General features: G+C 49.2%; 1 protein-coding gene across 4 annotated transcripts in view; it reads right to left on the bottom strand.

Moving 5' to 3' along the window:
• Positions 1-18686, bottom strand: part of LMF1 (lipase maturation factor 1) — a 139782-nt gene that overhangs the window by 11836 nt on the left and 109260 nt on the right. For all 4 annotated transcript variants that reach the window (XM_086853850.1, XM_086853851.1, XM_086853853.1 and 1 more), the window contains 3 exons: positions 8620-8788; positions 5557-5710; positions 3379-3562 (listed from right to left, as the gene is read on the bottom strand). In XM_086853850.1, coding sequence (XP_086709976.1) covers positions 3379-3562; positions 5557-5710; positions 8620-8788 — 507 coding nt within the window. The remainder of the gene's footprint in view (positions 1-3378; positions 3563-5556; positions 5711-8619; positions 8789-18686) is intronic.

Raw genomic sequence — 18686 nt, 5'->3', positions numbered from 1 at the left:
CTCCGGGCAGATTTTCCCTCCGAGCACCTTCTGGCTGCAAGGCTGAGATAACAACAGGCTCGAATCAAATATTTGACAAAAATATGAACCTGCCTTCTCTATAAATGGGGTTACTTCTCCTCAGCTCATGCAGAACCTGAATTTTCCATCCCACCCAGGGCAGACCCTCAGAGCACCAACCCTGCTGCTGGAGGCTCTCTCTGCTCTTAGGAAAACAGCTGAAGGTTTTTCATCAGTAACCTCATCTCTGGAAAACACACCCTGCATCCCAGAGCATCCCAAACTCTGCTCCACGGCAGGTTTTACATCCAGAGACTTTTGGAGCAGCTTCAAGGAACAACCCAACAAACACTGGGCTTTAAATGCAATCTGAGGACAGCAATATTTTGGTATTTTGGAGCAGTTATTATTTGATAATAAGAGGATGTCTTTGTGTTGGCCATGCAGTCCCCAAACAGAATAAACACCCTTCAGGCCACAATAAGGAAGGGAAAAGCTTTTCCCTTTGTTTTTATCTTTTCCAGCATGCCTTTGGGGCAATAAACATCCAACTTTTGTAGAATCCAAGACATCCCAGCACCAGCAGAACTGACCAACTCAAAGCCCCAAAAGTATGAGCAGCATTTTGTTTTCTGCTCGTTATTGATCAGCGATGCTGAATCCATCAGGGGATGATTTTTGTGCCAGCCAGGCTCAGTGTTGGGCTATTCCTGAAATTCCACCATAAACCAGAAGTCAAATCATTACAGGAAGGTTGGCAGCAGTAGCTGGAGCACAGATAAGCCTTTAACAGCTCCTGTAAAACCAGGGTGTTTCTGCATTAACACACGGAAGTGTCAAGGGGGGGAAAAAGTTATTCCTAATGCTTAACCTCAATTTTGGGGGATTAAATCATATTCTGCCATTTCAGCCGTTCTTTCCTCCCTTCTCTGCGGGTGGGAAGGGGCTGGAAGAGAATTCCCAGAGAAGCTGTGGCTGTCCCTGGATCCCTGTCCAAGGCCAGCTTGGAGGCAGCTTCCCAGCGAATCCTGCAGCCAATCCAGGGGGGAAAGTTCCTCGGGAATGCCGGGGTCGTTTGTCAAGTGCTGATGAGGTGCAAAGAGGAGCCTGTCAGGAGCTGCACGAAGGGATGGGAAATATCCTTCCCCCAGGTCCGGGGCTTTTCCACAGCCTGTCAGAGCTGGGAATGTCAGCTCCGTACCTGGCCACCGCCAGGGAAACGCAGACTCAGCCCTGGAGCGCCAGGGAAACATCCCAGAACTTCTGGAAACAAATGAAATCTAATCCAGAGGCTGGACTCGCCCGGGTTTATGGAGGCTGGAAACTCCCACACGGCTTTTGCACAACTCCTCTGCCTTCGGGAGCTCCTCCTGGGCTTCCAGCTCCTGCTTCTCGTCCTTTCTGCTGCCCTGGGGGACTCAACACCAGCCCGGGATTTCTCCGGCGGTGCAGGACAGGCAGCCCAGGGAGGCGGCTGGCAGCAGATCTGGAGCTCTCCGTGCTCCAGGGGAGCGGGGGCCATTCCAAACGGGATTTATTTCCGTGCTTAAGCAGGTATTTACATGCCTGAGCATCCCACGCTCACCGCCGTGCCCGGGCAACTCGCTTCCCACTGTTTTCCACAAGAGTTATCCTCATTCCCACAAGAGTTACCCCATTCCCACATTTTTCCACAAGAGTTACCCCATTCCCACTTTTTTCCACGAGTTATCCCCATTCCCACAAGAGTTACCCCATTCCCACATTTTTCCACAAGAGTTACCCCATTCCCACTTTTTTCTACACGAGTTATCCCCATTCCCACAAGAGTTACTCATTCCCACTTTTTTCCACAAGTTACCCCATTCCCACTGTTTTCAACACAAGTTATCCCCATTCCGACAAGAGTTACCCTATTCCCACAAGAGTTACCCCATTCCCACTTTTTTCCACATGAGTTATCCCCATTCCCACAAGAATTACTCCATTCCCACTTTTTTCCCCCAAGAGTTACCCCCATTCCCACTGTTTTTCACACGTTATCCCCATTCCCACAAGAGTTACCCATTCCCGCTTTCCAGAGGGTCTTTTTTCCCCCCTTTTGTTAACAGATGATCTCAGCAGGATGTGGAATTGCCCCGTGGGGATTTCTGTGGGTGCTGGGGGGCCATGGAAAGCCCTTGGGGCAGGGGGGATGTGGGAATGCTGAGGTGGGATGGCTGGGAAGGAGCACCAGAACTTGGGAGAAGCTTTTAGAGAACTAAACACTAAAAATAATGGATCAAACACTAAAAATAATAAAATAAACAGTAATAATAATGAATTAAACACTATAAATAATGGATTAAACACTACAAATAATGAATTAAATACTAATATTGAATTTAACAACAGGGATGCAAAGAGGCTGAGTTATTTCCCCTTCCTCCTCCCAGCTACACTAGCACCTGGCTCCAGCATCCCTCAGCACAGCCCACACTCTGCCCTGCCCAGCAGCACCAGTGTCCCATCTTTAAACCTCAGATCCCTTTTGTTTTAAACCTTCAGGACATTTCTGCCCTGGGCAGAGCCTTTTCCACACCTCAGACACAAACCTTTGCCTGGGGGAGCTGATTTTCCCCCACCCAAAATGCAGCCTGACTTCAACCCCTGGCTCCATCCAGCCCCTGCACCTTCCCCTAATTCCAGGCACTGCTCCTGGCTGGAGTTTGGCCCTTGGCTGTGGTTTTCCTGAGGGATAAGCAGCCCTAATGCAGATTAAATGAAATTCCAGCACACACAAACCAGCGGGGTAAATATCAAACCTGATGTCACGGCCCAGGAATCCCAAAGGCACCGAAACAAAAATACCACGGGGAAAGCAAACCCAGGAGTTTGGGCAGAGGGAAGGAAGATATTCCAGGAGAGGATGCAGGGACAAAGGGAAAAGCCTGGGATACTCTGAGATGGGTTTGCTGCCAGCCAGTTTTCGAAAACCCAGCCCATGTCATGTGGGTAAGATTTGCAAAATGAGCTAAACAAGAATTAACGTTCAAGTTCCTCCCCCCTTATTTAATTTCTGGCTGTCACTTGTTTGCTGATATCACGTGGGGAAAATATTTGAAGCGACCAATGTCCACGTGTGGGAATGGGAGCTGCTGTCCCCAGGGGTGTCCCCATCAGGGATTCTTGATATTGCTAAGAAACCCTAAAAAAACCCCACATAAAATTGCTGAGAGTTTCATTACAGTAGCACAGTCCTTTAGGAACACAACCTTTCTTCTTGCTCTTTTTTTTTTTAATAAACATAATTAACTCAGCCATGGCTTCCAACACTCCCCCGTGCTCCCAACACACAGTAAATCCATGTAATTGGTTTTTTCCTGGTCAAGGAAGGCCCAAGCTTCCAGAGGCACCCACCTGGAAGGCAGCAAACCACATGAGCCAGTCGAGGCGATAGTGGTAGGGGGAGATGAGGCACGGCCTCCTCCTCAAGTCCCCGGGCTTGCACTTGAACTCAAACTCCTCCCAGACTGCTGTGGGATCATTGGGATCCAGGCTGGATGTTCCCTGAAGGATGACTTCTGTCCTCTCCCTGGTGATGCTGTGGGGTACAACAGGATGTTGTTATCTGGCTCAAATCGTGGGAAATCATCGAGTCACAGGTTTGGGTGGGAAAAGCCAATCCAGCTCCAACCCCAACACCTTCCTCCATCCCAGGCTGCTCCAAGCCTTGTCCAGCCTGGCCTTGGACACTTCCAGGGATCCAGGGGCAGCCACAGCTTCTCTGGGAATTTGTGTCAGGGCCTCCCCACTATCACAAGGAAGGATTTTTCCCCGTATCTCAGCTAAAAGCTCTGGTTCACGAGAGTCCATGGGGAACACGAGTCACTGGCCTGGAGGGACAGTTGGATCCTGGGACTTTCTCCAGCAGCAAAATCCAATTCCATGCCCTTCCTTCCACCACCTGCAGCTGCTCCAGCCCAAGGGAGAGCTGTGATCCATCAAGATGATTCCTACGGGACAGGTGGGTCTGTGGTTCTGGATCAGAGCAGCTCATGAGAATTCCCATCTGGCTCAGCTGCAATCCCAGCGTGGAGCAGTGGGAATGGACAACTCCAGGCCATGGAAACACCACCCTGGAGCCCTGGGAGAGCTGCCAGAGACACCCACCTGCTCCGAGGAGCTGCTTTCCATACGGAACACAGAGCTATGGAAGCCTGCCTGGCAAAGCTCTCCAGCTACAACACCCTTTGGAATTTTTTCTATTTGGATTTTGCCTCCTCCAGCCCAAGAAACCGAAAATTCGGGAACACACGACCTCCACCTTCCATTCTGATGGCTTCCAGGGAGAGATGCTCCCAACCTAAGGAATGCTGAACATCTCCATTGAGGAGATCTGTGGATTCTCCAGAGTCCAGACCTTTAGCAGCCAAACTGCAAACCTTCTGCAAAATATATTTATATTTATATTTATATTTATATTTATATTTATATTTATATTTATATTTATATTTATATTTATATTTATATTTATATTTATATTTATATTTATATTTATATTTATATTTATATTTATATTTACATTTACATTTACATTTACATTTACATTTACATTTATGTTTATTTCCTGCTGGCTTCTCCTCTGGGGCCTTGGCCAGAGCCCATCCCAGAGCTCTGAAGAACATACAGGGTCACCATGGATGGTGCAAATTTGCATTTTCTCTGCAAAGGTTGCAGAGAAGCCCAGCCCTGCTGCTGTCCCTGGAACATCCTGATGCTGCAGCCCTGCTTTTCATCATTTTCCCATTTGGAAGAGCCTGGGAGGGACAGCACATGAGAGGGGTTATGCTGAGCCCAGCCATAAGCTAAGCTTTAGTCCCCAAAAACCCCAGATTTGGATCATTAAAACCCAGCCCAAACCAGTCTGGTTCTAAACACAACTGGAGATGCTTCCCTTGTCCACTCCCACCTGAGGGATTTTCTGAGCTGCTGCTGGCCCTGTCCTCTCAAATCTTCTTTTTTGAGGCCATTTATATTTTGATCTCCACAGTTTCCTGGAGCAGTGAATTTCCCAAAGCACTCACTGGAACAATCTACTACCAAGAGGTGCCGTGGATGTTTCCAGGGGGGAGAGCAAAGGAGTGCAGGGGAAGAGAAGCTCACCAGAAATACAGAGGGCTGGGGATGGTGAAGATATCCTGGATGAACTCTCCTAGGGATATTTTCATCCTGCTCCTATGGTTATTTTCATCCTGCTCTTACATTTGCTGTGTCGATGGAATGAGCTGACTCATAAACAGCTCAGAGAAAAAATATTCAGTGGGAAAGAAACCTGCTCCTTTTCTCCTTATTTCTCATAAACAGATAATCCATAAACTGTGATTTAGGGGGAAAGGAACTTGCTCCTTTCCTCCTTATTTCTCATAAACAGATAATCCATAAATTGTGATTTAGGGGGAAAGGAACCTGCTCCTTTTCTCCAACTCTTTCATACTCCAGGTCTACTGGAAGGATTTCTCTTGAGGTTTAAGGCACACAGGCTCTGGAACAGGCTGGGGAGAGCTCTGGGATGTGCCAGGAAAAGCCCAAAGGTACCTGCCGAAGGCTCCGTAGGTGTTGACGATCCTGAGGGGGTTGAAGGAGGTGTTCATGACCTGTCTGGAGCTGAGCAGGTTCAGGACCACCGGGACGCTGAGGTAGGCGATGAGGAGGCCCAAGGAGATGTTCAGCACTCTGCGGACACAGGAGCCTGTGGGGGACACGAAACCAGGCCAGAGGGAGGTGATTTCACCACTCTTCTCCCATTCCAATCCCCATTCCAATCCCCACTCCCATTCCCATCCCCAGGCCCCCCGTGCCGGCCCCGCCGCTGACAAGGCCCCGCCGTAACCACCCCGACCTTGCCACAGGCCTCTATCGCTGCTGGGATCTGCCTTTCTCTAAATAGTCTGAGCAAGGGCTAAAAGGAAAAATGTCTAAAATGTGACATCAATCATGGCTTTAATACAGGGGAAAAACCACAGCTGGCACTTGCACCTTGCTCGGGATCAGCCTCCTGCTTTGGGAGCCGGCCGTGGAGTCCTGGGGCTGCTCCTGCCTCCTCCTGCTGCCCTCAGCTCTCCCCATCCTGAGGGCTTTTCCTTCTGCAAAATCCCAATTCCCCAGCACTCCTGGAGGAGATGTGTGTTGCTCTGCCAGCGCTCTGGGATGGGGTTTGCAGGAGCAGCACGGGGCTGGGCTGGATCCCAGGCCGGGCAGACACCGCCAGGATCAGACAAATAAGCAGAGGTGACCCCCGAGGGGCTCCTTCCCTCATGGCCCTTTTCAATTTATTTAACATTAACAGCCAAAGGATCAGATTCAAAGCAATTGCGTGGAGCTTTCCCCCTTATCTCTGCAGGAGAGGGATGTTTATTTGAACCTCTCTCAGAAGCTATTAATAATTGTTTAGTCTGAGAACATTTCTGGAGAATCGTTTGAATCGGGCCTTCCCTCACCCCCTGTGCTGCTGCCTACGAGGCTTTGGGGCGTTTTTGGGGGTTTTTTAAGACGGACTGAACTTCTTCTCCTGTAATTCAAGAGCAGGTGGAGGCACACAGAGCCTCACTTGGCTCCTCAGCAGTCCATGGCCACGCTCATCCTTCAGCAGGAGGGATTCTCCTCCTGTCCCCAAGCCCTTGGTGGTCACTCAATCAGAGAGAAAAAGGAGTTAATTCAGGGAAAAAAAAAAATAAAATAATCTAGATGGCAAAGATGGAGTAAAACGTGGGGACAGGAGCCAGTGGGATCTGGATGGGAAGTGGAGGCCTCAGTGGAAATCAAACACTTGAAGGATTGGCCTCAGAAAATCAGGACATGGCTGGGGGCCCTCCTGTCTTCTGCTCTGGTGGCCCAGGCCTGAGGGCTCCTCTGAGCCTCTTGGCATCCATCAGCACCAGCTGAACAACCCCTGCTTCCTCAGCAGGGAAAATGCACAGGAATTCAGATCCCCAGGATATTACAGACACCCCACCCCTTCTGAGGGTGGGACACAGCTACACCCGGAGTGGGATGTACATTCTCCTTGCCTGGACACCCTGGCTCAGTCAGACTTTCTGGAGAACATCACAGAAAAGGTGCAAGTTCCTCAAAACAGGATCTGCCTCCCCCTCACAGAGACTCCCTTTGGCTTCTCCTCCCAAAAAGAAGCTGCAGCCTCAGCCCTGTTTGGGATTGGAGGCATAAATGGAGGAGGAAAGTTTGAGACTCACAGCCTCCAAAGCAAAGCACCAGGAGGGGAAAAGCCAATAAAGATTTATATGATAAAGATTTATATTAATATGTGAAATTAAAAGACACAAAATGTTAATGAAGCTGCATAGCTGGAACTCCCATTTTTGGTTAATAAGCTGCTTCTTGGTAGAAAAGTCTGGAGACAGATGCTGCCTCTTGTTGACATTTTTCCTTCCTCTGACAGATGTTTGGGATATTTAACCCCAGCAGCTGTGATTGTTGTTGATATTACAGGCAATTTGTTGCTTATATGCGGTTTATAAAAATGCTGCAAACACCACTCTCCATCTGTTCCGCAGCCTCATGAGAAACATCCCAGTGCTGCTTCTTCTGCATCAGGGCAGCTCGGAAAGCGCCTCTGGAAGGGGAAATCAGCCACCTCGAGCCCTTTTTTCCAGCTACAACCCCCCTTGGATTTGTTTTTTCACACTCATGGGATGAACAGGAATTCTCCTCCTCCCTGGTTTGGGGAATTCTCTCCCCATCACGATGGTGGCCACGCTACCAGTGGCCACCAGCAGCTGCTCCTTCCACTGTCCCAGGCTTCTCCAAGCCCTGTCCAACCTGACTTGGATATTTCCAGGGATCCAGGGGCAGCCACAGCTTCTCTGGGAGCCTGTGCCAGGGCCTCCCATCCTCCCAGAGAGGAATTCCTTCCCAATATCCCATCTAACCCTGCCTGCAGCCAGTTTGAAGCCATTCCCTGTGTCCTGTCTCTTCAAGCCTTGTCCCAAGTCCCTCTCCAGCTCTCCTGGAGCCCCTTTAGGAGCTGGAAGGGGCTTTATGTTCTCTCTGGAACCTTCTCTTCACCATGCCTTGAAGGAGAGCAAGTGAGGAGGGAAAATGTGAGAACCCAGCTTCTAACCCCTCCTCAAGTCCCACGGGGTGTTTCATTCTTGACTTCAAACAGTCAAAATTAAGAAAAATATAGATTTAAAAAGTAACTTAAACCATGCAACTCCGCATTCTTAATTTGAGTTCAAGTCACAGGGAGCAGAGCAAGGACTGACTCAAGAGCTGCAGCTGCCTGGACGTGCTATGACATTGGTCCTGTACAGGGGACATGTCCCAGAAGCGATGTCCCCACAGCGGTGTCCCCATGGCAATGTCCCCATGGCAATGTCCCTGTGGTAATGTCCCTGTGGAAATGTCCCCACAGCAATGTCCCCACAGCAATGTCCCCATGGCAATGTCCCCATGGCAGTGTCCCCACAGCAATGCCCCCACAGCAATGTCCCCATGGCAATGTCCCCACAGACCCTCATGAACCAACCTCACATTGTGAGGTCCAGGCACCCTCCGCCCACAGAGGAGCAGAGCTTGGCTTTGAAGACGAGAGCTTTGGAGCCAAGCACACCAGAATCCCATAACTGGGGAATAACTCACCCAGGGAAAGCCTGTCTCCCTCCGCCCCCAGGAGCTGCATCCGCGCCGCCCGTTCCCGCAGCCGCGAGCCGAAGAGGAGCTGCAGGCTGGCGTCGTCAAAGCAGGCCATGCTGGGCACCATGGTCAGCCAGTTCAGGAAACTCAGGTTCCCACTTATGATCAGGAGCACCTGGATGGGAAACAAGGAAGCAGAGAGAGTTGGAGCTCCGAAATGCCACCGAAAACACACGGTGATGGATTTTAGCATCCCAATGTGGACCTTGCTGGTTTCCCAGGGTGGCAAAGCCTTCCTGGAGCCCAGGCTGCAGCCCAAACGTGTCCCATGGTTCAACAACTCTGCCTGTGCTTTCAGCAGGAGCATCAGCCAGGGGACAGAGTGGCTTGGTTTCTAGTGACTTGATTTCTTAAGTGACTCGATTTCTAAAGTGACTTGATTTCTAAAGTGACTAGATTTCCAAAGCGGCCGGATTTCCACAGTGACTCGATTTCTAAAGTGACTTGATTTCCAGTGACTTGATTTCCACAGTGACTCAATTTCCAAAGTGACTTATTTTCCATAGTGACTAGACTTCCAAAGTGACTTATTTTCATAGTGACTAGATTTCCAAAGTGACTCGATTTCCACAGTGCCTCGATTTCCCCGGTGCTCCCACGGGAATCACCCGCTTCCCGCTCATTCCAAGGGATCCGTGACAGCAATGCTCCTGAAACCCTTCAGGAGGAAATCTTGGAACTTCTAATTAAAGAGCAGCATTAAATATAGAAGTGTGCATTTTAAGAGGCGTTATTTTGTTTTAATTTTAGCTTTTATTGGCTGTTTAGGAGAATATCTTGCATGTAGTGTCCCAAAATACCACTCCACAGTACAAACATCAAGAACACAGGGACAGTTTCAGCCTGAGTTCTGTTAAAAAAAATCCAAGTTTCCTCATTTAAAATGACAACAAATACACGCTGAGAACGTGTGATTTCATATTTTATGTGATTGGCACCGTGGTTTCTGACATGGTGATTTGCAAGTTACAAGTTTTAAAACCCCAGCAGGACTCTTCAGAAAGTCACAGATTGTTAAAAAAAGGAGAGCTCTGACCAATCACATCAAGGAACAAAAATCCTAACTATTATTTAGTTAAAAAAATAATATTTTATGCTGAGTTGGATAATTAGGAGGGGGGAAAAAAAAAAAGTGATTTCTATCTGAATTCCAGACACATGTTGGGTCCTGGAAGGGAACATGTTACAGTCGAGGTTTGGGGCTCACCCTGTGACCTGAATGTGATTTAGCTTGATGCATATTAATCAGCCTGGCTTCATTATCACACCTCTCACTCGGGGAACTCTGCTCCTGTTCCGAGGTGATTTTGCCTCGTGCAGTTGCAGTTGTGTTATGAAAATCCTTCTGCGCTTTGCCACTTCTGGTTCCCAGCTCTGCAGGAGCCCCTGGGTGGTCCACGGGAGGGTTTTTTTCAGCAGTGATTCACCTCTCTTTATTGCTTGGAAGTCAGGAGCGGGAGCTCTTATTTCCAGCAGCCCTGAGAAATCAGGGGATTCAAAAATAACACGAGTTTGGCGTTTTTCTGGGCTGGGGTGGAATTGTGGAGCCGACACATTTTTAATTTCAGTGCTTCTGGCTGAGGCTCGGAGCTCGCGCCAGCTCCTGCTCACCCGGGGGTTGATGAAACCATGGACCCCTTGGATCTGCAAGGACAAACCTCAAAGGAACTCCTGCTTCAAAGCCAAAAAATGGGATTTGTCAGATATCCTGAGGGGTGGTGTCCCAGCAAGCGGCTTTGTGGCCATCAGAGTGAGTTTTGTTATTTGATCATCGTCATCATGGAATGGTTTGGGTGGGAAGAGACCTTAAAGCTCATCCTGTTCCACCCCCAGCACCTTCCACTCTCCCAGGCTGCTCCAAACCCTGTCCAGCCTGGCCTTGGACACTTCCAGGGATCCAGGGGCAGCCACAGCTGCTCTGGGAATCTGTGCCACCCTCCCAGGGAAGAATTCCTTCCCAATATCCCAGTAGCCCTGATCTCTGTTAATGTGAAGCCATTCCCTGGCTCCTGTCCCTGCATTCCTTGTCCCCAGTCCCTCTCCAGCTCTCCTGGAGCCCCTTCAGGAGCTGGAAGGGGCTCTGAGCTCTCTCTGGAGCCTTCTCTTCTCCAGGTGAACATTCCCAGCTCTCCCAGCCTGGCTCCAGAGGGGCTCCAGCCCTTGGAGCATCCCTGTGGCCTCCTCTGGATTTGCTCCAGCAGCTCCACGTCCTCACACTGGTGGCAGAGCTCCAGAGCAGAGCAGAGGGACAGATGTGTCTGTGGCACCAAGGCTGAACCCCAGCGCCTCCCACAGCGCTGATCCCTCAGGAGCAGCCTCTCCCAGGATTTAGGGACCCACTGCCATCCAAACCTTGGCAGGCAGGAGCCCAAATCCTGCCTTTCCTGCGTGAAACCTCTGGAGCTTCCAGGTGCTGCTCCCTCAGAGCAGAACAGTGCTGGCTCCAGTTGGGATGTTCAGTTTGGGATGGATTTCCCAGGGCAGATCCCTGTTGGAAGAGCACTGGGAGCTTCCCTGATCCTTCATCAGCTGCACCAGGAGGGAGAATCCATCCACACTTCCCCCAGCAATTCCAGCCTTTGGCTCACGTCACCTGGATTTTTCCATGCTCCAACCAGCACCAAAACCCAGCTGGATCTCCAGCCCTCCATCCTCATCCATCCTCAGCCATGATTTGTGTTCCCAGAGCGTCTTTCTCTTGCTGGACAATATTGAAATCCCAATTACACCAACCAGATGGGATCAACCCCTGTGGTGATTGGGAGAAATTTTTTATTAAAGCCCAGTATTAATCATGGTAATTGGGGAGGAACTTTGAGGTTATAAAACTACAGCATGTCTAATGAGCGAGCTCCTTCTAGGAGGAACTGAGGGTTTTAATCTAATAATGTCACTTTTATGGATTATGACTGGAGTTTTATGAAGTGTGATATGAAATACAGTGGATTCATGGCTCTCGCTGGATTAATTTGGAAAAGTAGTTTTCCTGGTTCTAGGCCCAAAACCAATTATTCCTCACATTTCTGTCCCCTGCCCCGTTACCAAACCCCTCCGTCAGAAAATGGGCACCTCCAGCCGTAACTTTTTTACAGGTTGGGCTTCTTTGTTTGGCTGGGGTTTGGTTTTTATTTTTGGAAATCCCAGATTGTTAAAAACATCCAGTAGGCAGAGGAAGCTCAAATTCCACTGCACAGGCTGGATATTTGTCCAGGAGGGACAAAAACAAACTGGAAACTCTTAAACACAGGTGAGAGCTACCTGGAGCTTGTCCTCAGCATAGGGACAGGATCACCTCACTGGGGATCCTGATATTGAGCCATTGGCACAGAAAAGCAAAAATTGGGATGTCTGGAAGGACTATAAATCGTTTAAAGGGAAAAAGGAGACCTCAAGAACCATCCAATCCTTCCTGCTGCCCCAAAGTAGAGTCTAAAAGTCAAAATAGAGTATCTTCCTGCACTGGAGTGATTTTGTTAAGCTATTCTTAGAAAAATACTCATGTATGTTGTTTTACCTAAAAATTTATCATGGCCACAGACAATTTATCATGGGATGCAGACAAATCCTGCTGGGAACAGCCAGGGCACATCCATGGCAGAGACCAACCCTGTGGATGCCAGGAGGGGCTGGGGGATTGTCCCTGTGACCCCCCCCGTGTGGGTGTTCTTTGGAATCATGGAATCATTGAGGTTGGAATCATGGAGTCACTGAGGTTGGAATCACGGAATCACTGAGGTTGGAATCATGGAATCATTGAGGTTAGAATCATGGAGTCACTGAGGTTGGAATCATGGAGTCATTGAGGTTGGAATCATGCAATCACTGAGGTTGGAATCGTGGAATCACTGAGGAATCATGGAATCACTGAGGTTGGAATCATGGAGTCACTGAGGTTGGAATCATGGAATCATTGAGGTTGGAATCACGGAGTCACTGAGGTTGGAATCATGGAATCACTGAGGTTGGAATCATGGAGTCACTGAGGTTGGAATCATGGAATCATTGAGGTTGGAATCATGGAATTATTGAGGTTGGAATCATGGAGTCATTGAGGTTGGAATCATGGAGTCATTGAGGTTGGAATCATAGAATTATTGAGGTTGGAATCATGGAATCACTGAGGTTGGAATCATTGAATCACTGAGGTTGGAATCATGGAATCATTGAGGTTGGAATCACGGAATCTCTGAGGTTGGAATCATGGAATTGTTGATTCTTGGATCATCGAGTCCAACAATTCCCCCACCACAGCCAAGGCCACCACTGACCCCAAGTGTCCCCAAGCTCCACATCCACATGGCTTTGAAATCCTTCCAGGCATGGGGATTCCACCCTGGACAGCCCTTTCCATAAAGGAATTCCTCCCTAACTTCCAAGCACGTGCAAACCAAAACAAAAAGCAGAACGTCACTCACTCAAGGGCTCTTTAGCTCCAAACAGCAGCCAGGATGAGGAATTCCACCCCAGGCATTCCCAGCACCTTGGTCTTTCCCAAGAGGTTCCAGGCAAGCAGGTTTTGGAGGATGGAAGCAGCCCTCAGCTCCAACCTGCACTGCCAGGACCAACTCTGGACTTGGTGAAACCACAAACACCATTTTCATTTTCATTTTTGTTTGCCATTTTCATTTTCATTTGCCACTTGTGCCACAGAGCCAGGATTATCCCCTAATACCAACACACAGGAAAAGAAGGATTCAGGAAAAGCATTTTCCAGCCCTGTAGAAATAATCCTGGATTGAGGTTTAGTTACAGCCTGGAATGGGCTGTCAATAGGCACCAATCAATTACTCAATTACACAGAACTCCTCTGTAATTAACGCTGGATGATTAATTAGTGATCAATAATAAAGTGGAACACCATCAAGAGTAGAAAGTGACAGCCTTTTCCAGAATATCCTCCTCCCTGCTAATTAGGACATTTTTCACCAGGAGATGTGTGGGTTCAAAATTCCCCGTGTGAGAAATGATGTGAATTAAACTCTGCTCTCAAATCCTGGATCAGCCCAAAGTCACATGGAACTGTTTATATTCCTTGATTGAAGGAATGCTAAAACACTTCTGGCAAAAATGCTTCCATTCCCTTTCCCCAGCCAGGCACTGCAGGCTCCTTTGCAAATCACTTTTTTTTTTTTTTGCAATATTTAGAGGTATTTAAAAATTGTCAAAGTCGGGGCAAACCAAATTTTTTGGGAAGGAGAGATGGAGAACACATCAGAAAAAAATCTATTCTGATAGCAAACATCTTCTCTAGTCCAGGTAAAATTTGGGTGAAATTGGTATTAAAGACAGAGCATGGGGAAAAGAATGTTCTTGGGAATAAATATTGATGGGAATGCTGAGTATGGCCAATCTCAGACAGCCCTGGCACAGGGATCTGTGCCACAATCCCCTTCCAAAATAATTCAAACCCAAGGTTTTGGTTTCACCAATTGTGGCAACATCTGCAACAGCTGGACTGGGACTCTGCTCCCTAAATTCCAGCTCAATGAATCCAGAATGAATCCAGAGATTCAAACCCATCTCTGCCTTTTCAAGCTAAAAGGAAAGGACGTGACCGCAGGCACAGGGAAAACACAGAGAAAGTCAAGGATGTCACATCTGATCAGCCTGACACCGGGCTGGAAAACACTGGTGGCTTCCCTGATTTGGATCTTTCTGCAGCCCCTTTCCTTGCCTCGTTCAATCCATAATTCTGGGTAATTTTAAGCTCTCAGCAACATCTGCAGTGAGATATTTAACTTGGGTTGGCTACTCGGTGTCACTGGAAGCCAAGGCTGGGTGCATTTCCAGCTCTGGGATGACCTGGATTTTTCCAGCAAACCGAGAGCACGTTTTGGGGGGGAACACACGGAGCTGATCCCTGATCCCTGAGCCCGTGGGGAAATCCTGAGAGCCCAGGAGAAATGGGAAACACTTGTGGCTGAAAACACACCAGGAAAAGCCAGCCCGGTGCTGTGCTTGGGGCTGGGCAGCATTTGATTTTAATAAAGCCAGGCTGCAAAAGCCTGGAGGATAAAAAAAAAAAGTGAAGGACTGGATGTAAAAAATGTATGGAAATGCTAAAAAAGAAAGAGGAGAAATGTGAAGGAAGGGCAGAACAGCCACTGTGCCAAGGCATCTCCGTCGGTGAACGGCCTCTGCAGCAAGGCAGAAAAAAATCTGAAATTCTGAAAAACCAGGAAAAAAGTCCCAAATCCTTCCCTCAACTCTGCTGGAAAATGTGATAAATAAGGAATCAAGGAATATCCTGAGTTGGGAGAGACCCACAAGGATCACTCCTTGGTGAGGATCTGCCACAGGTTGCCCAGAGAAGCTGTGGCTGCTCCATCCCTGGAAGTGTCCAAGGCCAGGCTGGACAAGGCTTGGAGCAACCTGGGATGGGGAAGATGTCCCTGCCCATGGCAGGGGTTGGGAATGGACACTGAGGTCTCTCCCAGCCCAAGCCATTCCAGGGTTCTCCAATTCTAAGCCCAAACTCCTGGTTGTAACCACCCAGCTCACTGGGTGATTGCACTCATTTAAATTACAAAATGCCCACCCACAGGGCATCGAGCCCTTGTTAAATTTTCTGAGGTCAAAAGAAGAAAAAGCAGGAAAAACAGGCTTTTTCCCATTTTCCATCCCAGATGGCAGCTTAGCAATCCCTGAGCTGTCAGAGGTGGCGACTAAATAAATAGCAAATGAAATGTACCCTGGGCAAAACCAGAGATGCTTAAGAAAACACAAAATGTGTTAAAAAAAAATCACATTTTTATGCTGCCATCTGCAGCAGTTTCTTTTCAGCCTTACTCATAATTCCAATTACAATGGGAGCGAGGTGTAAATGATGAAATGATAAAAAAAAAAAAAAGAAAAGGAGATTTTTCAGCTTTTTCCTTCCCTGAGAAGTTTGTTCTATGTGGAACAAACTGATGCTGGGCTGGAGGCAGGGAAGATCACTTGGAACCCCAGAAATTGGGATGCTCATTGCTCCAGCCCTGCCAGGGGGGGCTTTAATTTTATTTATATGGATTTATTTACTTGTAGGAATCTGAAAGAAACCTCCAGTACAGGAATTGATGGAGTTTGTTCAGCCAGGACAGGAATGGAAGCCAAAAGAAGCCCAAATCCTGATTTTAGCTTTGCAGAGGTGCTCCAAAGGGATGGGATTCAGAAATTTGGAGCCATTTATCTCTGAGCCTGCTGCCTGCACAAACAGCAACCGAGGATTTCAGGGCTGCCTGAGGAGCCTGGCTCCTCCTGGGAGCTTTGGAGATCCCAGCCATAAGGAGATGAGTGCAGTGGGTATTTCCTGGTAGCCTCATCCCGCTTTTCCCAGCCCGGATTTGGCCCGTGGCGGATCACATGAGCTGTGGATCCCGAAGGATGCTGGGGAGGAAGCAGAAAATGCCACCCACTTGCAAGGTCACAGCTGCGAGATCCCTGCTCACGCTGCTGCACTGATGGCTTACATATGAGAGGAACCCTGGAAGAGGAATGAAAATATTCCAGGCTGGATATTCCAGGCAGAACTGTCACCAAAGGGGGACCACTGCCCCGACGAACACCCAGGGCCAGCTGTGCTGTTATCAGGGAAAGATGCTCCCCTGGAAATGTGCTGCCCGGGCCTTGAGGTTTTCCAGCTCCAAGGAATCTGCAGCAGAGGATGAAGAGCAGCTGCCTGTCTGTGAGGAAGTTCCTGCAGTGACTCATCCCACAAAACCCAAGGGCATCCACAGGAGCCACGGGGCTCGCTTTCAGAGGTTACTCATTATTCACCCACAAACTGGGTTTGTCAACAGAGGGGAAGAAAAAAAATCCCAAATTGCCTCAAAATCCGAAATCTGCCATTGCCTCATCCTGTGATTCCAACAGCCCCATCCAGCCGTGTGGATAAGGAGCTCCTCGGAGCCAGGTGCCAGAGTGAGCCTGGGACACAGACACCAGGGCAACAGGACGTGCCAGGCACTGCCTGGGGCTGCCGGAGGAGCCTGGACAGGGATTGATAAGAAGGAGCAGGGATCTGAATGCTCCCAGGCTGCTGAGCTGGGAAAACATGCAGGGAGCTGGGAAAAATGCAGAGAACTGGGGGGGAAAAAATGCAGAGAGTTGGGAAAAGATGCAGGGAGCTGGGGAAAGATGCAGGGAGCCAGGAAAGGATGCAGAGAGTCAGGGAAAGATGCAGGGAGCTGGGAAAGATGCAGGGAGCTGGGAAAGATGCAGGGAGCTGGGGAAATGTCCTGGTTTCCCAGGACAGGAAAGATGCAGAAATCTTGGCTGTTCCAGTTTTCCTGCTCCATCCCCATGGTGCTCATTGGCAATGTGTGCATGGCCAGTGGCAGGTGGGGACATGGATCAGGAGCAGGACAGAGGGGAGACTGGATCTGCCCAGGTGTCCTGGATGGATTCTGTGAGGAGAATCTGCCCAGCAGCCCTGGAAGGTCCTGTCAGGTGGGCATCTCCATCCTGGACCTTCAGGCCACAGACTTGTTAGGGAGTTTCTGTTTGGCTTTGGAGATTAATTTCTCCTGACAGTGAGAAGGAACCCTGAAGGTTTCTGCAAACCAAGCTGTTTATGAGCCAGTGCCAAAGGCAGAGCCGGGGCCAGCGTGGGCCGGGAGCAGCAATCCCAGAGTTCCAGAATTCCCTGCCGGAGCACAGGCCGTGCCACAAGGCATTAATCTCCCATTTGGGCCTGGAAATGTCGGCGTGCCGGAGCCGTGAGCGGCCCAGACAGCACGGAGAGAAGTGAAACGAAGCGGCAAATTACAGCTCTGCCCGGGATTTTCCAGCCGGGATCCCACGGAGGTATTGCCCAGCCCTCCCAGCTGTGGTCACAGCTGCTCCTTTCTGGCGTCTTGTGGTGGCAGCGCCGCTGTCACCGTGCTGGGGCTGGGGGGAACAGCCACAGCGGGCTCTGTCACCAGGGAACACCAGTGGTGACAGCCCAAGGGACAAAGGGGACTGGCGTGGGTCCGGTGAGAGCCTTTGGAACCAGCCCGGAGGTGTCTCCTGGTCCTGAAGACCCTCAGGGCTCCTGGTTCTGGACAAGGAATGGTCTGGGAGCGTTGAGGAAGGAATTGTGGCACCTGGAGCTTCTCCAGTGCAGGATGATCATGGGCTTTGCCAACTCAGGATGGCAGGAGAGGGACAAGAAGAGAAGCAGTGTGACCCAGCTGAGACGGGAGCAGAGCCCACCCAGCCCCTCAGCAGCTTTGGGACATCGCCAACCCCTGGTCTGAGACACATCACAGCCACTCCTGACCCGGCCCAGCCACAGGAATCCCTGCACATCCCCAAACACGATCCCTCTCCCACCTCACCCACATTTCCAATGGTTATTTTACACAGCACAGCTTATTTCGGCTGTCACACACTGGAGATTTGCACTCAGAAACTCCTGCAAGGGAGGAAAAGCACCAGGAGAAGCAGCAGAACCACAGGAACATCCCTGGAACAACTTCCAGCCGGGACATCTCCACCAGAGCGTGGCCCAGGGAAGCCACCACGAGGACTCTTATCACAGCAGTGGCTGCGTGTGGAGGATTTCATTTGGCACCCTTTGGAGCTCTCATAATCTTTTCCTTTATGATTAATATTAAACAAGTCATATTCCTTATGGAATTTCCTAACCCTGTCTGTTTATATTTTTCTCTACATCAGAGTTAATATTTTAAGATTGCCTCTCTCTCTCTCTCTTTTTTTTTTTTTTTTCTCTTTTATTTCACGTTCATCTGTTTTTCCTCATTTTATAAATCAGGTTTCTTGTTTAGTAGTCATGACAACATCTGCCTGTGGTGGTTACACCACAGCCTGGGGCTTTTTATTTTCTTTTCTCCCCCCCAAAGCTGCCTAAGAAAAAAAAAAAAAACCTAAAAAAAATCCTTTAAATAAATAAAAGCATAAAATGAAAGAGGCAAGTTGGGAGCCGCCTCCTCCTCCTTTCCCTCCAATGACCCACTTCAACAAGACTTCCCAGCATGGTGGGTGAGGACTCATTTGGCTTTAATCCTGCAAAGTCTTATCCACTTAGT

This window comes from Cyanistes caeruleus, chromosome 17 (assembly GCF_971803275.1).
Source record: "Cyanistes caeruleus chromosome 17, bCyaCae1.hap1.1, whole genome shotgun sequence".
Lineage (NCBI taxonomy): Eukaryota > Metazoa > Chordata > Aves > Passeriformes > Paridae > Cyanistes > Cyanistes caeruleus.
The sequence above is the reverse complement of the archived record's forward strand: the minus strand, read 5'-3'. Positions and strand labels throughout refer to the sequence as shown.